This window comes from Perna viridis, chromosome 10 (genome assembly GCF_037379345.1).
Source record: "Perna viridis isolate PV_CMFRI_1.1 ecotype Kerala chromosome 10, ASM3737934v1, whole genome shotgun sequence".
Taxonomy (NCBI): domain Eukaryota; kingdom Metazoa; phylum Mollusca; class Bivalvia; order Mytilida; family Mytilidae; genus Perna; species Perna viridis.
Window position 1 is genome coordinate 8091245 of NC_142454.1, and position 14174 is coordinate 8105418.

The 14174-nt window shown below is 33.9% G+C and overlaps 1 protein-coding gene across 2 annotated transcripts; it reads right to left on the reverse strand.

Moving 5' to 3' along the window:
• Positions 1–302: 302 nt before the first annotated feature.
• On the reverse strand, positions 303–11782 carry LOC148604379 (delta(14)-sterol reductase TM7SF2-like). 2 transcript variants are annotated; one of them, XM_088551104.1, is made up of 8 exons: positions 11712–11782; positions 6219–6319; positions 5475–5655; positions 4519–4719; positions 3932–4318; positions 3259–3339; positions 1545–1667; positions 303–935 (listed from the first exon to the last, which is right to left on the reverse strand). In XM_088551104.1, the coding sequence occupies exons 2-8, from the start codon at positions 6306–6308 to the stop codon at positions 775–777; spliced, it is 1224 nt and encodes a 407-aa protein (XP_088407230.1). In that variant the 5' UTR covers positions 6309–6319; positions 11712–11782; the 3' UTR covers positions 303–774. The 2 variants fall into 2 exon arrangements, with proteins under 2 accessions (XP_088407230.1, XP_088407229.1); XM_088551103.1 differs by lacking the exon at positions 11712–11782 and adding an exon at positions 9447–9567.
• Between the last annotated feature and the right edge of the window lie 2392 nt (positions 11783–14174).

Genomic DNA, 14174 nt, shown 5'->3' on the forward strand with positions numbered 1-14174 from the left:
AACAAAAGAGAATATGTATTCAGGTTGGTTGAGTAAAGAGAACAAAAAAGTAATGTAAAGAATGATAAAGTTTTAACATGTTGGGCATATTTGTTCCAAATACAACTGATTTTTCGAAAATGATTAACTTTGGGTGGATGTTCGTCAGACGGACAAGTTTTAGTATCTTTTCTGCAGCTTTAATCGCTCATACCATTGCCGGTTATTTAGAGTATAAAGTAACTTTACAAAATATAATAATTCGGAATAAATGTAACAAATCATAAGTTCACTCAAATGTTTGGTATTTGACTAAACAAAGACTCATTTATATTAGTTTTATTATTACAATCGAAACAAACTACAAAATGGTGCTACATGCAGTATAATTAATTACTACATGCAATGATGCAGTCGTATAAACATAAAGTAATTATATATCAAAAACTGAGTAAAATATCAAATACAAATGTCTATCTAAATATCATATACCAAATCAAAAACAAGAAAAACATTTTAAAAATCTGCTGCCTAGATTGTCTGGAAATAACAACTTTTTACTTCCTGAGTTAAAACAATCACTCAAATTGTCTCATTCGTCTTTAATTTATTATGCAAGTCAAAATATATTGAAAGTTACGTGCTTATTTTGAAACATTTATGCCTGAAAACACATCCAGTTACAATTTCTTCTACATGAATAATTTCAATGCGTATGTTCCAAACAATATAGGCTTCTAAAGTTTTATAATCAACCTAATGCTGTCTCATAAGACCTTTAGTTCCTTGAAATGTTCAGTAAATACCAGGTATAAGTCTGTATTTGACTCGATGACAGTATGTATCCCAATCGTCACCATATTTCTTTTTACACTCCTTAGAATCGTCATTCTCACGGTCCATTAACACCAAAGTAATCATCAGTGGATTATAGTAAGCAAAAGCAAAACTCCAACCTTGAATAGCAATAATCGAAAAATTAAAGATTATCCCATAGGCAACGTTCAATGTTTCAAGACAAAAAGTACAGGTTAAACACATGGGCATCAGCACATGTTTCAAGACAAAAAAAGTGGTAGTCTCATGGGCATCGGTTGATATTTCAAGACAATGAGTAATGGTTTTCTCATGGACATAGGTGGATGTTCCTCGACAAAAAATAAATGGTTATCCCATATGCATCAGCGAAGAAACAAAACATCCACATATTAAGCTATATATATTTTTTAAATAAGGAATGTGATGAGCCTGTTGATTTTTTTATGAGACGGCTTCATCTTTATTGAGTTTTTGTTCCTTTTTCACTATTTTTTTTATTATTTCAATCATGTTCCTTATTGTCCAAGACGATACAACCAAATTCATTAAATAACATGTGTTGAACGTTTACTTTTTCGCTTTAAATTTTCGTTACATTTATACTTTTTGAAATTGTTTTGAAAGTTTGAAAATGTAATACTCATCGTAAATTAAAAAAAAATTCTTAAAGACTGTTTAACTTCACAGAAGGTGACCAATGACAAACCATCTCAGTATTATTTTATTAATGGTAAGAAATTACAAACCAGACGGCATTGCCATCGCGGTATTCATGATGATATCACCAAGGTAATTAGGATGTCGGCACATTCCCCACCAACCAGAAACTAACAAGTTGGTTCCTCTAGCTGTAGATACTACTTCATAATCTGTAAAGAAGTATTGATCTTCTAGATGTTTATTTTGACCATATGAAAGAAAACAACTTCATTACAAATATTTCAGAGATATATATTTCTCACTAAAGAGACATTAAGAATCTAACACCTGTACGAGTGCAATATGGGAAACTCAGACACCCGAGGATTAGCTTTAATCGTTCCCTAACGACGATCCGCCTAACAAGAGAACTATCACATCTTACCGAAGGGATCTAATTCCCAGTCTTGCATGAGGAAAGCATTCTTTTTCTCAATTCCAATTAGTTTTCTAATAAAGTGTTTGAATTGAAATGACCTGCATTTAACAGCTGATCGCCACGTATCAGACCAGTGATACGTCATGACTAGTAGTAAATTTTAGGTCACTTTAATATAATTTAAACAAACTGCAAGAAATAAATCACGGTTTTTCTCGGAAAAATTATTACTTTAAAAGACCAGGCAAAGTTCATCACCGGGATGGAACCGGTGCAAATGGGCATGGGACCGCATTTTTTTCTTCATGGAATACTAATGAAATGAAATGAGTATGGGACAAACACCTTTTTAATTGTATTAGTGTATGTGAATATTGAAAATGATTGAGTTTGATACTTTGAAAAAAAAACATAGATGGACAAGTTTGTCTTACTAAATAAAGAATTTTAAGTACAATTTAGGCTCTAATTTACTATGAAATATAAGAAGGTAAAATGGAATACACAACTATATTAAGACACAGTTATCATGTTATTGATGTCTGCTTTGAATGGAACATGGACTTTTTAGACGAATGAGTACATGGGACAAACGGGTTTCTTTAAACTATGTTCATTGGGCAGGTATTTTTATTACATTGGTTATTTATTTTGTACCGGTCCCACCCGGTGCTAAATATTTCCTGTCCCTAATATATGCATTAACTCTCTATTACATACGGAATTTTTTTCCAGGAAAACGCACGCGTTCTGTCTCAACTCGTTTGTAGAATAAGGAAATCTATCCCAGCTTAAAATATGTGTCTTCTTGTCTCCATAACAAAAAAAGTATATTCCTTATTTTAAGCATGTGAGATATCCTCACAGAGCCCCGTTCAAGAACTTGAAACCTTACGTTGGATGTCTGAGATTTCTCAGTCTCGTATTCTTATCGAAATTAGAACTTTAATGACAGAAGTCAGTATATCTGCGTAAGTCCAATTAATTGTAAAACACTTCAAGCAGTACATTTGTACAAATTAATTGTAAAACACGTCAAGCAGTACATTTGTACATCGTTAAAATGATTTGATGCAAAGAATAAGAACACTTAAAACAAGCTGTTCCTTAGTGTACGCCAAGTAATGTTCAAAATATAAAAATATCATCCAAGGGTTTTTTTTACATTCTCTACATTTGAGATACCTCTGATTTAAGACATAAGTAAATTGACGTCATCGACGATGACAGGGTGATAAAATTATTAGAAAAAAAAAATGCGGTCGTATAAAAACACTTAAATCTTTTTCAGTTCCTTATTTATGCAAAGTTAAGATCAAGGTATAAAAAGACCGTCGAGTGATGATGGGTTCTCTACATTCCCAGTGTCTAGGTAAACACACCTTTAAATTCAGGTGCATTAGGGTTTTGTCTGTATCTGTACTTCTCATCGTTACTTAGTCTGTACGTACAATATCCACACGCTGTAAGTAAACATGGTACATGGCACCATAAAATTAATCTTATCTACAATTATCACTAGACTTTATGTTACCGTATATTGACGCCTATAGAATGTCTTAATTTTTGTTAAAAACATTTAATGATTGCCTTGAAAATTGATAGAAAATTCTTTGATAATTGTAGTAGTAATTGTTGAAATTTTGCCTTTTCAGGGCTACTCTATTTAATAATCCATAGTCACGAAAATAAATAGAAGCTATGGGGCGGTATTAGCGTCAAAAATAAAAAGTTCTGTCTAGCCTAAAATAAAGTTATGCCTAGCCAAAACTATTTACGCCTAGCCTTAAGTAATTTTGCATATGCTAAATAAATTTGGCTGAGACAATCATCGGGTTGCATAATATTCCACGAAGCCTGGATGTTAATCAGGTTCTGATTGGTCAATTAATATAATAGTGTCTAGGCATAATTATTTCAGGCTAGGCATAACCTTATTTTTGCCTAAGCATAAATACTTTAGGCTAGGCATAACTTTATTTTAGGCTAGGCAGAACGTTTTATTTTTTACGCTAATACCGCGCCATAAGTAGCATAGTTTACAACCATACTTACAGAAAATTACAGCTATAACAAGAAGACAGTACCATGGAAGTCGAATGTTATATTCAGCTATAATATTCACTGAAACACCGCACTGTATCGCGATGGACGCACCCATCATTAAAATTATTGCACCGCAACCATCTTTGGATATCTCTTTAAGATTGATTATGATCCACTCGAACCATAAACTGTCTGATAAATAGAGTAACTGCATACCAACAGATAATAATAAACAAAAGTTAGAAGAGTTGTGAACTTCATAAAATTTAGCAACAATTCCAAACTGGTACAAAATTATAGCTATTACCGTTGAACGGAAGGTTACAAGTTTGATGTCAAGAAATCCAATGCGAGGGTTGAGGGTCTTGCCTAAGAGCCAGTCTTGTAATATATTTCCTGAAATAAAAAAAAATACAAAAGTCAACTAATTAAGATATACCTTTAACAGAGGATGATATTCATGGTTAACTGTACTTTTGTGTAATTTTTTTGAAGCTATGTTTGCGAATAAAAAAAACGACAAATTAAAGTACATTTTTATTTTTATGATTTGTTCAATTTCAATCCGTTTCTCGTCTTAACTTTGTCAAACTTACCGGCATTTGCATCCGGATTAACGTTATAACTAGGTATGTCTTCCAATTTAGTAGTCAGCAATAGAACAACACTAAGTGCAAAGGGGAAAAAGAACGCTATTGACGTCAGTTCCCATGTTTTATCAGCGATGACGGAGACTTTAAATCCGCAAAGGTGAGCCACAAAAAATCCTGCTACGTTGACAGTCAGTACAAAGAAACCTACATAAAAATGTATGGAGTTAAATCATAGGTCAGCAGGAATTAACCCGTTGGAAGCAAGGTATTATTTTTAAAGGACATTATGTGATACCCCGCCACGTAATGGTTGAACTTAAGTGGGATAGCAAAATGTTCAAAATGGCTTAACTTGAAAACCACAATGTGGACTTCGCTGAAAATGATGTATTTTATGTTTCTTTATAAGTGTGCAAAGTTTTTAAAATATCAATTGATTCGTTCTAAAGGTATCATCTGAAACCGTTAGGGTCAGACAGACTGACAGGTGGATAGACGGACGGACACACAACTTTTCGGAGTGTATCAAATGATACCTCACCACTTCACGTGGCGGGGTATAAAAACTAAATTCCCCACAGACACCAACAAAGTAAATGAAAGGAATGATTTTTATTATCCCTTTTATTTTGTGGGGTTCTGTTTTTTTTTTCTGTGAGTACATTTTGTGAGTCGTTTTTTGTGCTGAATGGTTTCTTTTTTGCGTCTTGTCATTTTGGTTCTCCTAGTTGCATAGTCCTTTCCAAGGTTTCCTCATTTGAAGCTCAAGTATCACTACTTTTTAAACAGATCATAAATGGCCTATGTATTTCGATACATTTACATCATGAACTATAAAAGCCAATCAGTATATAATTTCAATTACAGGCTTATTTAGGAGTCAAAGAAGACCAACCAGAAACTGTCATCAGTTAGATTTTACTTCAGCCGCGTGTTATCTGCATTCATAGTATACTAACCATTTAATCTGTAACTAAAGCGATGTCCCTGTCTTCCCGGACTACCTTGGACAACATCTCCTCCGAATGGTAAGAGGTAGAGAAGACACTGAATACCAAACCACGTGATGTAAAAAGCAGACACAGTGATATCTAACTTAGGTACCCATACAGTTGGCAGTTTCAACAGCGACCAGTCATTCTTAAAAAAAACATGATTATATTTGTTCATTCCGTTTAAATTTTAAACATTTATTTTTTACTTTTTAAGAGAAAAATAGTTTCTAGCATGAATTTTACTTCAAATATATTTCCTATGTAAGCAACTTATATTTCTTTCAAAAATAAAATGTTCCTTCACAGGGACTTTCAAAATATAACATTGTCATTGTTCACAGAAAGTTTTAGTTTTGCTTATATGCTCCTCCTGGCAGGACTCCGAACTCAACTTGCAATCATTATCTCAAATCTTTAAACGATTTTTTTTATCATGAATTTATTCGGAGTCCTTTCAATGTGCTACCAATTTTTATTTGGTTTTTTTTCTTGATACTTCATCTGTGTGCAAATCCATTTGTATTTTATATTGAATCCTCTTTTTTTTTTAAATTGGGTTTATCTCTGTGAATAAAAAAGGAAAGATAAATAGACTCATAAAGGAATTTTCTAGAAGATGCTTCTTTTCCCAAAGCCATAGATCATTGGGAAATTAATTTTATGTACATGATTTTTAAAATCAGATAAATTATGTAAACATTAACTTACCGATACTTTTTTTGCGCTGATGAAGAAAGACATTATCAGAATAAACAACAGCATTGATAGAAAGGAGTATACGCCAGGTTTCTCTGCCATTTTCTACTGACCTACGTAACATAATAAAAAAAAAACATCATTTTCAGCGCGGATCCAAGGACTGGCGTGCGGGCATACGCCCCCCCCCCCTAAATCGGTAAAAAAAAATTTTCACCATAAGTTTCACTCCATAATATTTTTTTCCTTGTTTCCACGGCATCTAATTCAATTAACGCCTCCCCTAAACTCAAATCCTGGATCCGCACCTGATTTTCACCATCATAGTGATGTTATCATCACTATTTATAAGTATTTTTTAACTAATTATGCAGGTACGAGTCCAAATATGTATAAAACGGTGTTGCAGGTTACTATTGGTTGCTTACTGCCTAAATAATCCAGTAAATTCACAAAACATCAAAGCAAAAGTACTGAGTCATCAGAACAAGAAGACAATTTAGATACAAAATGAGAAAACAAGAAATAGAGTAGATCAACATACATAGTGTAGAAAACAAGTTAAATATAATTAAATATTAAACTACAGATAAAAATAGATAAAAACAAGAACAAAGCACACAAAAAGTAGTGTCCTTGCGATAAACTTTGATGTTTATCGCATATACCCATGACCCAGATATACCTAGAAAATTTCAAAATATGATTTGAATTACAATAACACGATGTCAAGGGAGAAGTTATTTATTTTTTGCGTAAAACATGCATTTGTTTGCCAGTAAAACTATATGGAAAAAAGAAATATGTTTAGAGGTATGGGTATTATTAATTTAGAAAACAACTGTTACAGGTTTCCGTCTACGATCAATTAAAATCAAAGTACTCATGTACCGAATCAATTTATATCGATCGTTTGAATTTTTACGCCACAAATAATCGTCAAGTTGCATTCTGATTACAAAGGACGTTACAAAAATCATCACAATGCATCGTAGCAGTGCGCAAGTTTGCGCAATAGTTAGGTTCGATGTCGGTTTACATGAAACACCTAGATGAATGAACACAAAACTCTCCGACAAACTGCGTAATTGAACTACAAACTGGTTGGCCTTTCCCAGTTTCGAAATATTTTCAAGTCGAAATTTAATTTATCGACATACAGGTCGAAACTGTTAATCAAATCATTCAAACTTAAGCCGTCAAAACCACTAAAATAAATCAAGTCCTCAGATACATGTCCCTCTCAACTAGCTACATTCCTCAGTTGAAAAGCTTTATAGCTCAAGTGCTACACAGTTTTCGCATAGACACCTAAGTGTCATTTAAAGTGCTTGGTTTCTTAGGCATCTATTTCCAGAAACACGTACATTTACATAAACGCCGAAGTCTTAGAATACAATTTCAACAATTATGTATGGTGCAGACAATACTAGCCATGCACTTTCATCTGTGGCAACATCCCTTCAGCACCTGCGTATGGAGTGTTCATATCACAACTCATACGTTATGCCAGACCTTTCCAAAACTACGCAGACTTTTTGTATCACCCTGGAACTCTAACAAATAGGCTTCTGCAACAGGGTTATTTTGCTACAAGATTGAAGTCATCACTACAGAAGTTTTATGGTCGCCATCATGAACTCGTGGATCGTTATGGTGTATCCATCTGCACCATGAAAACTGATTTATTCAACGGTTCATAGTTTTCCTTTCCTCGTTTGTCTACTCAGGACTTTACTTTTTATGAGTAACTCGGCGGGTGTTCTAGAAAAGCAGAGGACGCTTACCCTACCGGTGCACCTGGTCCATGCTCCCATTTTTTAGTGGAGTCCGAGTTGCTCATTTGCTTTTGTTACTTTGTATGTATGATTTTAGTTACTTTCTGTTCTTTGTTGTGTATTTCTGTTTCCATGTCTGGTCTTTGTCCCTGGATTACTTTCTTTTTATTACCGCTATAACCTTGGTTCCCTTGATTACTCTATAAGGCCATGGAGCACATTGAGCACCTGCAGCGCTATTATCTGTATATACGGCCAAAATAGCCCAATATAATGATTATTGCAAAAAAAAGCAATATCACTAGACCACAAACTGACACTATTCCCGAGAAAGGCATTATCGAAATTCCTATACCATCGTCTAAGCAACGTTTTATTTCATTTTGTCACCTCCGGGCTTCCGATGTCATGAGGCGGTGATTGTGTTATAAAAATACACTATACAATAAGTGATACATTGGGATCTTTTCGGGGTTATGCTACGGTACTCTTTTATAAAAAAAATGAGTGGCAAATGATAGCATGGAACCCCTTTCTTTATATAAGTTTCTTGATCGGATCCACTGTCCACTTTTTGTAAATATTTGGATCCGCCAGGGCCTGCATAAAATATCAGAAGACAGCTTCAGCATTTCGACTAGTTTTAGCCTTGCAGGGTTTTCACTTCTATCTATATTATTTGGCTAAAAATAAATAGACAACTTGAATATATCGACAGTGAACGGCTGATTGCTTAGAAATATGATAAGGGATTAGAGGTCAAATATTTTTAATTGGATCGTTGTTACAATCCTAATTAATCAGGTTGTTTATTGGGTTTGTTTATTGGCGTAAATAACATAATTAAATTTGCTGTATTAGAAATACGTATAAAGTCGACCTAACTATCTGCATTTGAACCTAAATAGAGTATGCCAAAGGAACATTTTTTTCTGCGGTAGTGTAAGATATTTGCAGATGCTATCAGGCTTTACAAATCTAATCGGGCTCTGGCGACTGCTTTATCAATTCTGATCTTCAATCCAAATTGATAACAAATGAAAATTATGACAGGTTTATATGTATACGTGTGCGTTTTAGGTCAATGACTTGGGAATATTTAACTATATATAAAGCTTCCGGCCTTGTGACCTATATTTAAAAAATAATAATAATGTTCGGTGCTATAATTCAATTTTATTTTCTTATTCCAAGATCATTTTCGCAACACGGAAGGTAACAAAACATTAACTCACGGATGTTGTCATCATCCCTCACGACTTTCGAGCAATATATCGTTTTTTTTTTGTTTTTTTTTATTTTCAAAAATTCATTGTACTACAAGAAATGTTCAATATTATAGCAACTATATATAGTCCAATCACCAAGTCCAATGCATAATATTGTGTTGATTGACATTGCAACGGACAAATTTAACAGCAACCGCTAGATTACTGAGTTATAACCAATAAAAACTGCTTACCTTTCCTTTATGTTTCTGTCTTTAATAATATTGACATCTAAATATAGATCAAGACGCATTGAAAATTGTGACCATCTCAAACATGTTAAAAGTACTTTTGGCGGGAAGTTACAAATTATTTCTCAATCCCAGTTCCTCTCAATCCTTTAAGAACATTTGTTATTCTTTAAACAAACTTTAATCACTCGAGGGTTCCAGTTTAAAATTGCTTTACTTTATAGATACTTTCAAATAATTCTAATAATATAATTCACTTCTTTCTTCAAAAGATACAAGAGGCAGGGTCGTAACCACCATTGAGGCAACGGGGGCAACTGCTTCCTCTAGAATTTCGGCAACATTAAAAAAAATATTTTAGAAATAGAATTAGGCATTTGAAAGATCGATTTCCAGAGAAATGGAAATTCGTTTTCTATGGTAATTATCTGGTACCGTCGTTGGTAAAAAAAAAAATGACCGCTAAAGTTGTTGATATTATGAAAACTGAGTACATGTATATGAATGATTTATACCAAAGAGGTGGTGAAATGACTTTCTTCAAGAAGTAGACAGATGGGTAGCAAAATGCAACAGGACAAGCTTGCTGTAGTCTGTTGAGACGCTTACATACGCAATATCTTTTGCCGATCCGGAATTTTATCCGAACACCCATCGTATACTGAAACTCCTTTTAACTCTACCAGCTAGTTCCTGTTTTTATGAGAGGTCTTTCTCTACTCTCGGACGTTTGACGACATGGTGCAGAACCACAATGACAGAGGATCATCTCTGTGGTTTAGCCATGTCATGCTCCACGTTCACAGGAATGACAACGCCGGACATGTACGTAAAGGCTGTGGCAGTGCTAAAAAGATGGGATATGGCCCGATACCTCTAATGAAATTTGATCTGAGTACTAGACAGACACTAAATTCCAACCGATACTTGGATGTCGTGCAAGTTACATGAATTACTCTGAGTGAAGTGTATTAGAGCCTTTACATTTTTTGGAATGATCGATAAAAAGATGGATTAAATAAAATATATACTGAAAAGAATTATTTTAGACGGCAAACCAAGTGCCAGTTTCAAGGATTATTTTGGTGTTTCGGAGGACATTTAGGCATTACCTCGGGGTTTGGAGATTGGCAGAAAAATGATTCACACTTCGTCCCATGATATTTCGAGTGGAATGTCCTAGATGTATATATACTGGTAGATTTGAGTGGTCCTTTATATCCAAATGTATGATATGGTCCAAGCTACAGCCAAAAATGTCAGTGCAAAAATGTATGGAACCCTATGGAATCAATAATTAAATGGTTGTGGCCATACGGATGTTAGTAGGAAAATCCACTTTGCTTTCGGAGCAGAACGTATAGTGTGTACATCTTTGTCATTTTTCAAATCAGATTATTCAAATTGTGTGTATATTTGTAAAGGAAACTCTGACCAATGGTACAGAAATTTAGAACAGAGACAGAAAATGTGGAATAATGTCAAAGATATATACAAAAACAAGTAATTTCTTTTTTAACATATCAATATCAATTCAAGAATTTACATTCCCAAACTCCTGGAAATGGTCCAATTTTATGGAAATTACAAGAAAAATAATTCAGTGACTATTATATTTTTTTCGGTCTGAGGAGACTTAACTTCAATCATGTGGTGCACACTTAATAACTTAGTGTCAAATCATTTTTTTTTTAAAGTTAATGACGCCACAGTCCCATTACAAAATTTAGTCTATGAGATGATGGACAAAATTTCTTATCCAGTACTTCTGAAATTATAAATCATACCGCATTTAAATACAAAAACGTATTTTCGTATTAATTATAATTTAAATGAAAAATATATTACTCCCTAATCCACAATATACCTTGTCAAGTGTCCATGATTATCGATTCACAAAAAACCTGTTTCGACTTTTTAAATGAGACGTTCCATATTTTGACTTGGAAATAATATTTTTGTAGTTCATGATCTTTATAGTAGACTACTATAAAATCCCTGCCGTTGTGTATGATAATTGTCAGACGGGTATTTTTTAATTGTCGTTTTGTAAATCACCAAACGTAAAACAGTTCTTGAAGAAACATTATTTTCTGTTAACATTTTTTTCAAAACAAAGAGAACAAAGATTAAAGCGGTCAGATTTTCAATATTCATGCATGTTTGACAATATTGAACAGGTCTATGGTGGAAAAGATACAAGCATTTGACTCGGAGAAGACGAAGAGCTATCATACAACTCACTAATCATGCAAATAACAACCTTACCTCTATAAAAACCAACTGCTGATCCTTTAATAGATTATAGAACGCGTCGATTTGATTGCTTGTCTTTTTCTCGGAGGGAAATACAAATAAGGACAATGTAAATTGAATATTACATGTCAAAATCTGTATCACACGTGGTTTCAGCCCTAGACTCCTATATCATCCACCGGCCCGCGGGGTGTTATAGGTCGAGGGTTACGGCATGTGATACAGATTTTGATATGTGACGTTCATTATTTGTATTTTAACTATACATGAAGGGATGTCATACAGGGTATGCGATACAGGTCTAGAGGTGTGATATATTTGGGGTGTGCGATATAGGGTAAACGATATAGGGTTTAAACAAACACTTATAATGCATACACAAACGAGTACTATCTTTAAAAAAGATATACAAAAAGGTATATTTTTATCTAAATATATGGTATAAACTAAAGAACTCGTACGCTATCCAAAACTATTGCTCAGTTATTATAAATACGTCATCGTTGATATCTTCCATTACATGTTGTCTATTTTTAGAAATAATTTTTTGGTCCATTTGGAAGACATGTGGAGACCTTACGTACAAGATGGTTCAGAACATAAGTATCGATTAATCGTTATTTGAAAACCAAAGAGCGTTTTTCTACAATATTATTCCTTTTTTGTACGCCTTGTTTTGTTGGACCCCAAATATTCGTATAAACTGGTTAGGTTATCCGTGATCGAAACACTTTGTATGATATTGTTTAATTATATAAATATGCTTATAGACAATGGCTGTTAAACTCTTGTTTGTCTATAATAGATCAATTAGTTTCCCCATTAAACTAAGATTGTCATTTTGGCCCCAAAAATGGTCCAGTCAACATTGAAATGTGAAACAACACTTCAGAATTACAGCATTTCCGACGGAGCGATTATTTAGATCGTGTTTTAAAAGGAAGTCACCTTTTTTTGCTAGATATATACTAAGACTTTTTAAACAATACTGATCAAGAAACGAGCAATTTATTCTCAGCTTTCAAACTAAGAAATTGTAAATAAGCTCACAAAGAGAATACCCCTTTCGTATAGCCTTAGATGTTTAACTAGGAAGTTGGATTACAACCCTTCTGAAGAATCGGACGATTATTATATTCCCTTATGCACATTTATATATAATGTCTAACATTCCTGTAAAATTTCATTAAAATCCTTTAGGTGGTTAAGGAGGAGTTGCAATTTCGAGGTTTTAACATGTCAAATATCTCTATTGGCAGGCATTTAACGATGACTGTCTACATATGCCCATCTCATCGAATTCCTTGAGTGGTTTAGGAGGAACTGAATTTGGATTCTATCCCTTTAGAGGGGTAGGACAAAAACAATATTACTTCATGCACATTTATATGCCTGCCTTCCAATAATAAAATGCTTCGCAGGGTGTAGCTTGATACGACGGTTTTGGACAAGTATGAACACAACAATCAAACATCTGAATTCGACTGCGGTTAGACATTTGACCAGATCGGAAGTTGTCCCTTTTGGCCCGGAATTCCCGAATGGTTTCGATCACAACCCTAAAAATCAATTTAAAAACTTCATTTTGGGCTATGACACTTCGAGGTACAATGTCAAAGACAGCCATTCTTTTTTATTCAAGTTATTACCCAAAAATCAGAAAAAATACTTGTTCCTGGCCTTTAATTCTTAATCGGCTCAAGTAACAACAAAAAATCAATCGCAGACTTCCTGTTGTGGTATGACATCATATAGTACAATATAAGAGATTTATTTACTCAATAGTCAAGTTATTGTCCGGACATAGGAAAACGCTTGCATCTGACACCCCAAATCTAAATGGTTCAAATCTTAAACCCCAAATTCAATCTCCGTATGACCATAGAGGAATAGTATCCTGAACACCCATATACTTTTCACAGGAGTTAAATAGTTCAATTCTTTGGAAAACTTGTTTTGGTCCTGATTCAAATCAATACAAACCTTCCTTTTGTCATTTGGAACATCTCGGTCAAAATTATAAAAAAAAGTAACCAACTTATATTCAATTAATCACATGAAAATCAACGGTCTAGGTACGACATTATACCAGACATCAGACAATAATTTTGTCATGTACCTATAGGTTACAGACCACCAATTCAACCAATGAGCATTTGGAACGTACGCAAAAAGAGTCCTACGCAGAAATTACCCCTGTTCCTCATAGTGCTGTGAAAAAAGTTCTCATCTCATTTGAAAAATTTAAACAGTTTCTGAAAGGAAAAACATTTCTGTACATTTTATAGGTGCATTTTGCTTCTTGTGATGTGAAGCCTAATCTCCATAATGATTTCTAAATACATGTATACCCCTATCTTGTGAAAACACTGGGATTTCCCATGCTATTTATAGACACTTCACTTCCGGTGACCAGTACTGCACTGCAAGTCTGCTAACCCCACATGCCATTCTGAGGATTGTGAGCTGACATAT

What these genes read in the sequence shown, in the direction of transcription:
- LOC148604379 (XM_088551104.1), bottom strand. Translation starts at nt 6,308, where the DNA reads ATGGCAGAGAAACCTGGCGTATACTCCTTTCTATCAATGCTGTTGTTT. An exon ending in TCAGCGCAAAAAAAGTATCG is followed by an intron (nt 5,656 to 6,218) that starts GTAAGTTAATGT and finishes GTTTTTTTTAAG; the next exon opens with AATGACTGGTCGCTGTTGAA. An exon ending in TGTTATAGCTGTAATTTTCT is followed by an intron (nt 3,340 to 3,931) that starts GTAAGTATGGTT and finishes GTTTACTTACAG; the next exon opens with CGTGTGGATATTGTACGTAC.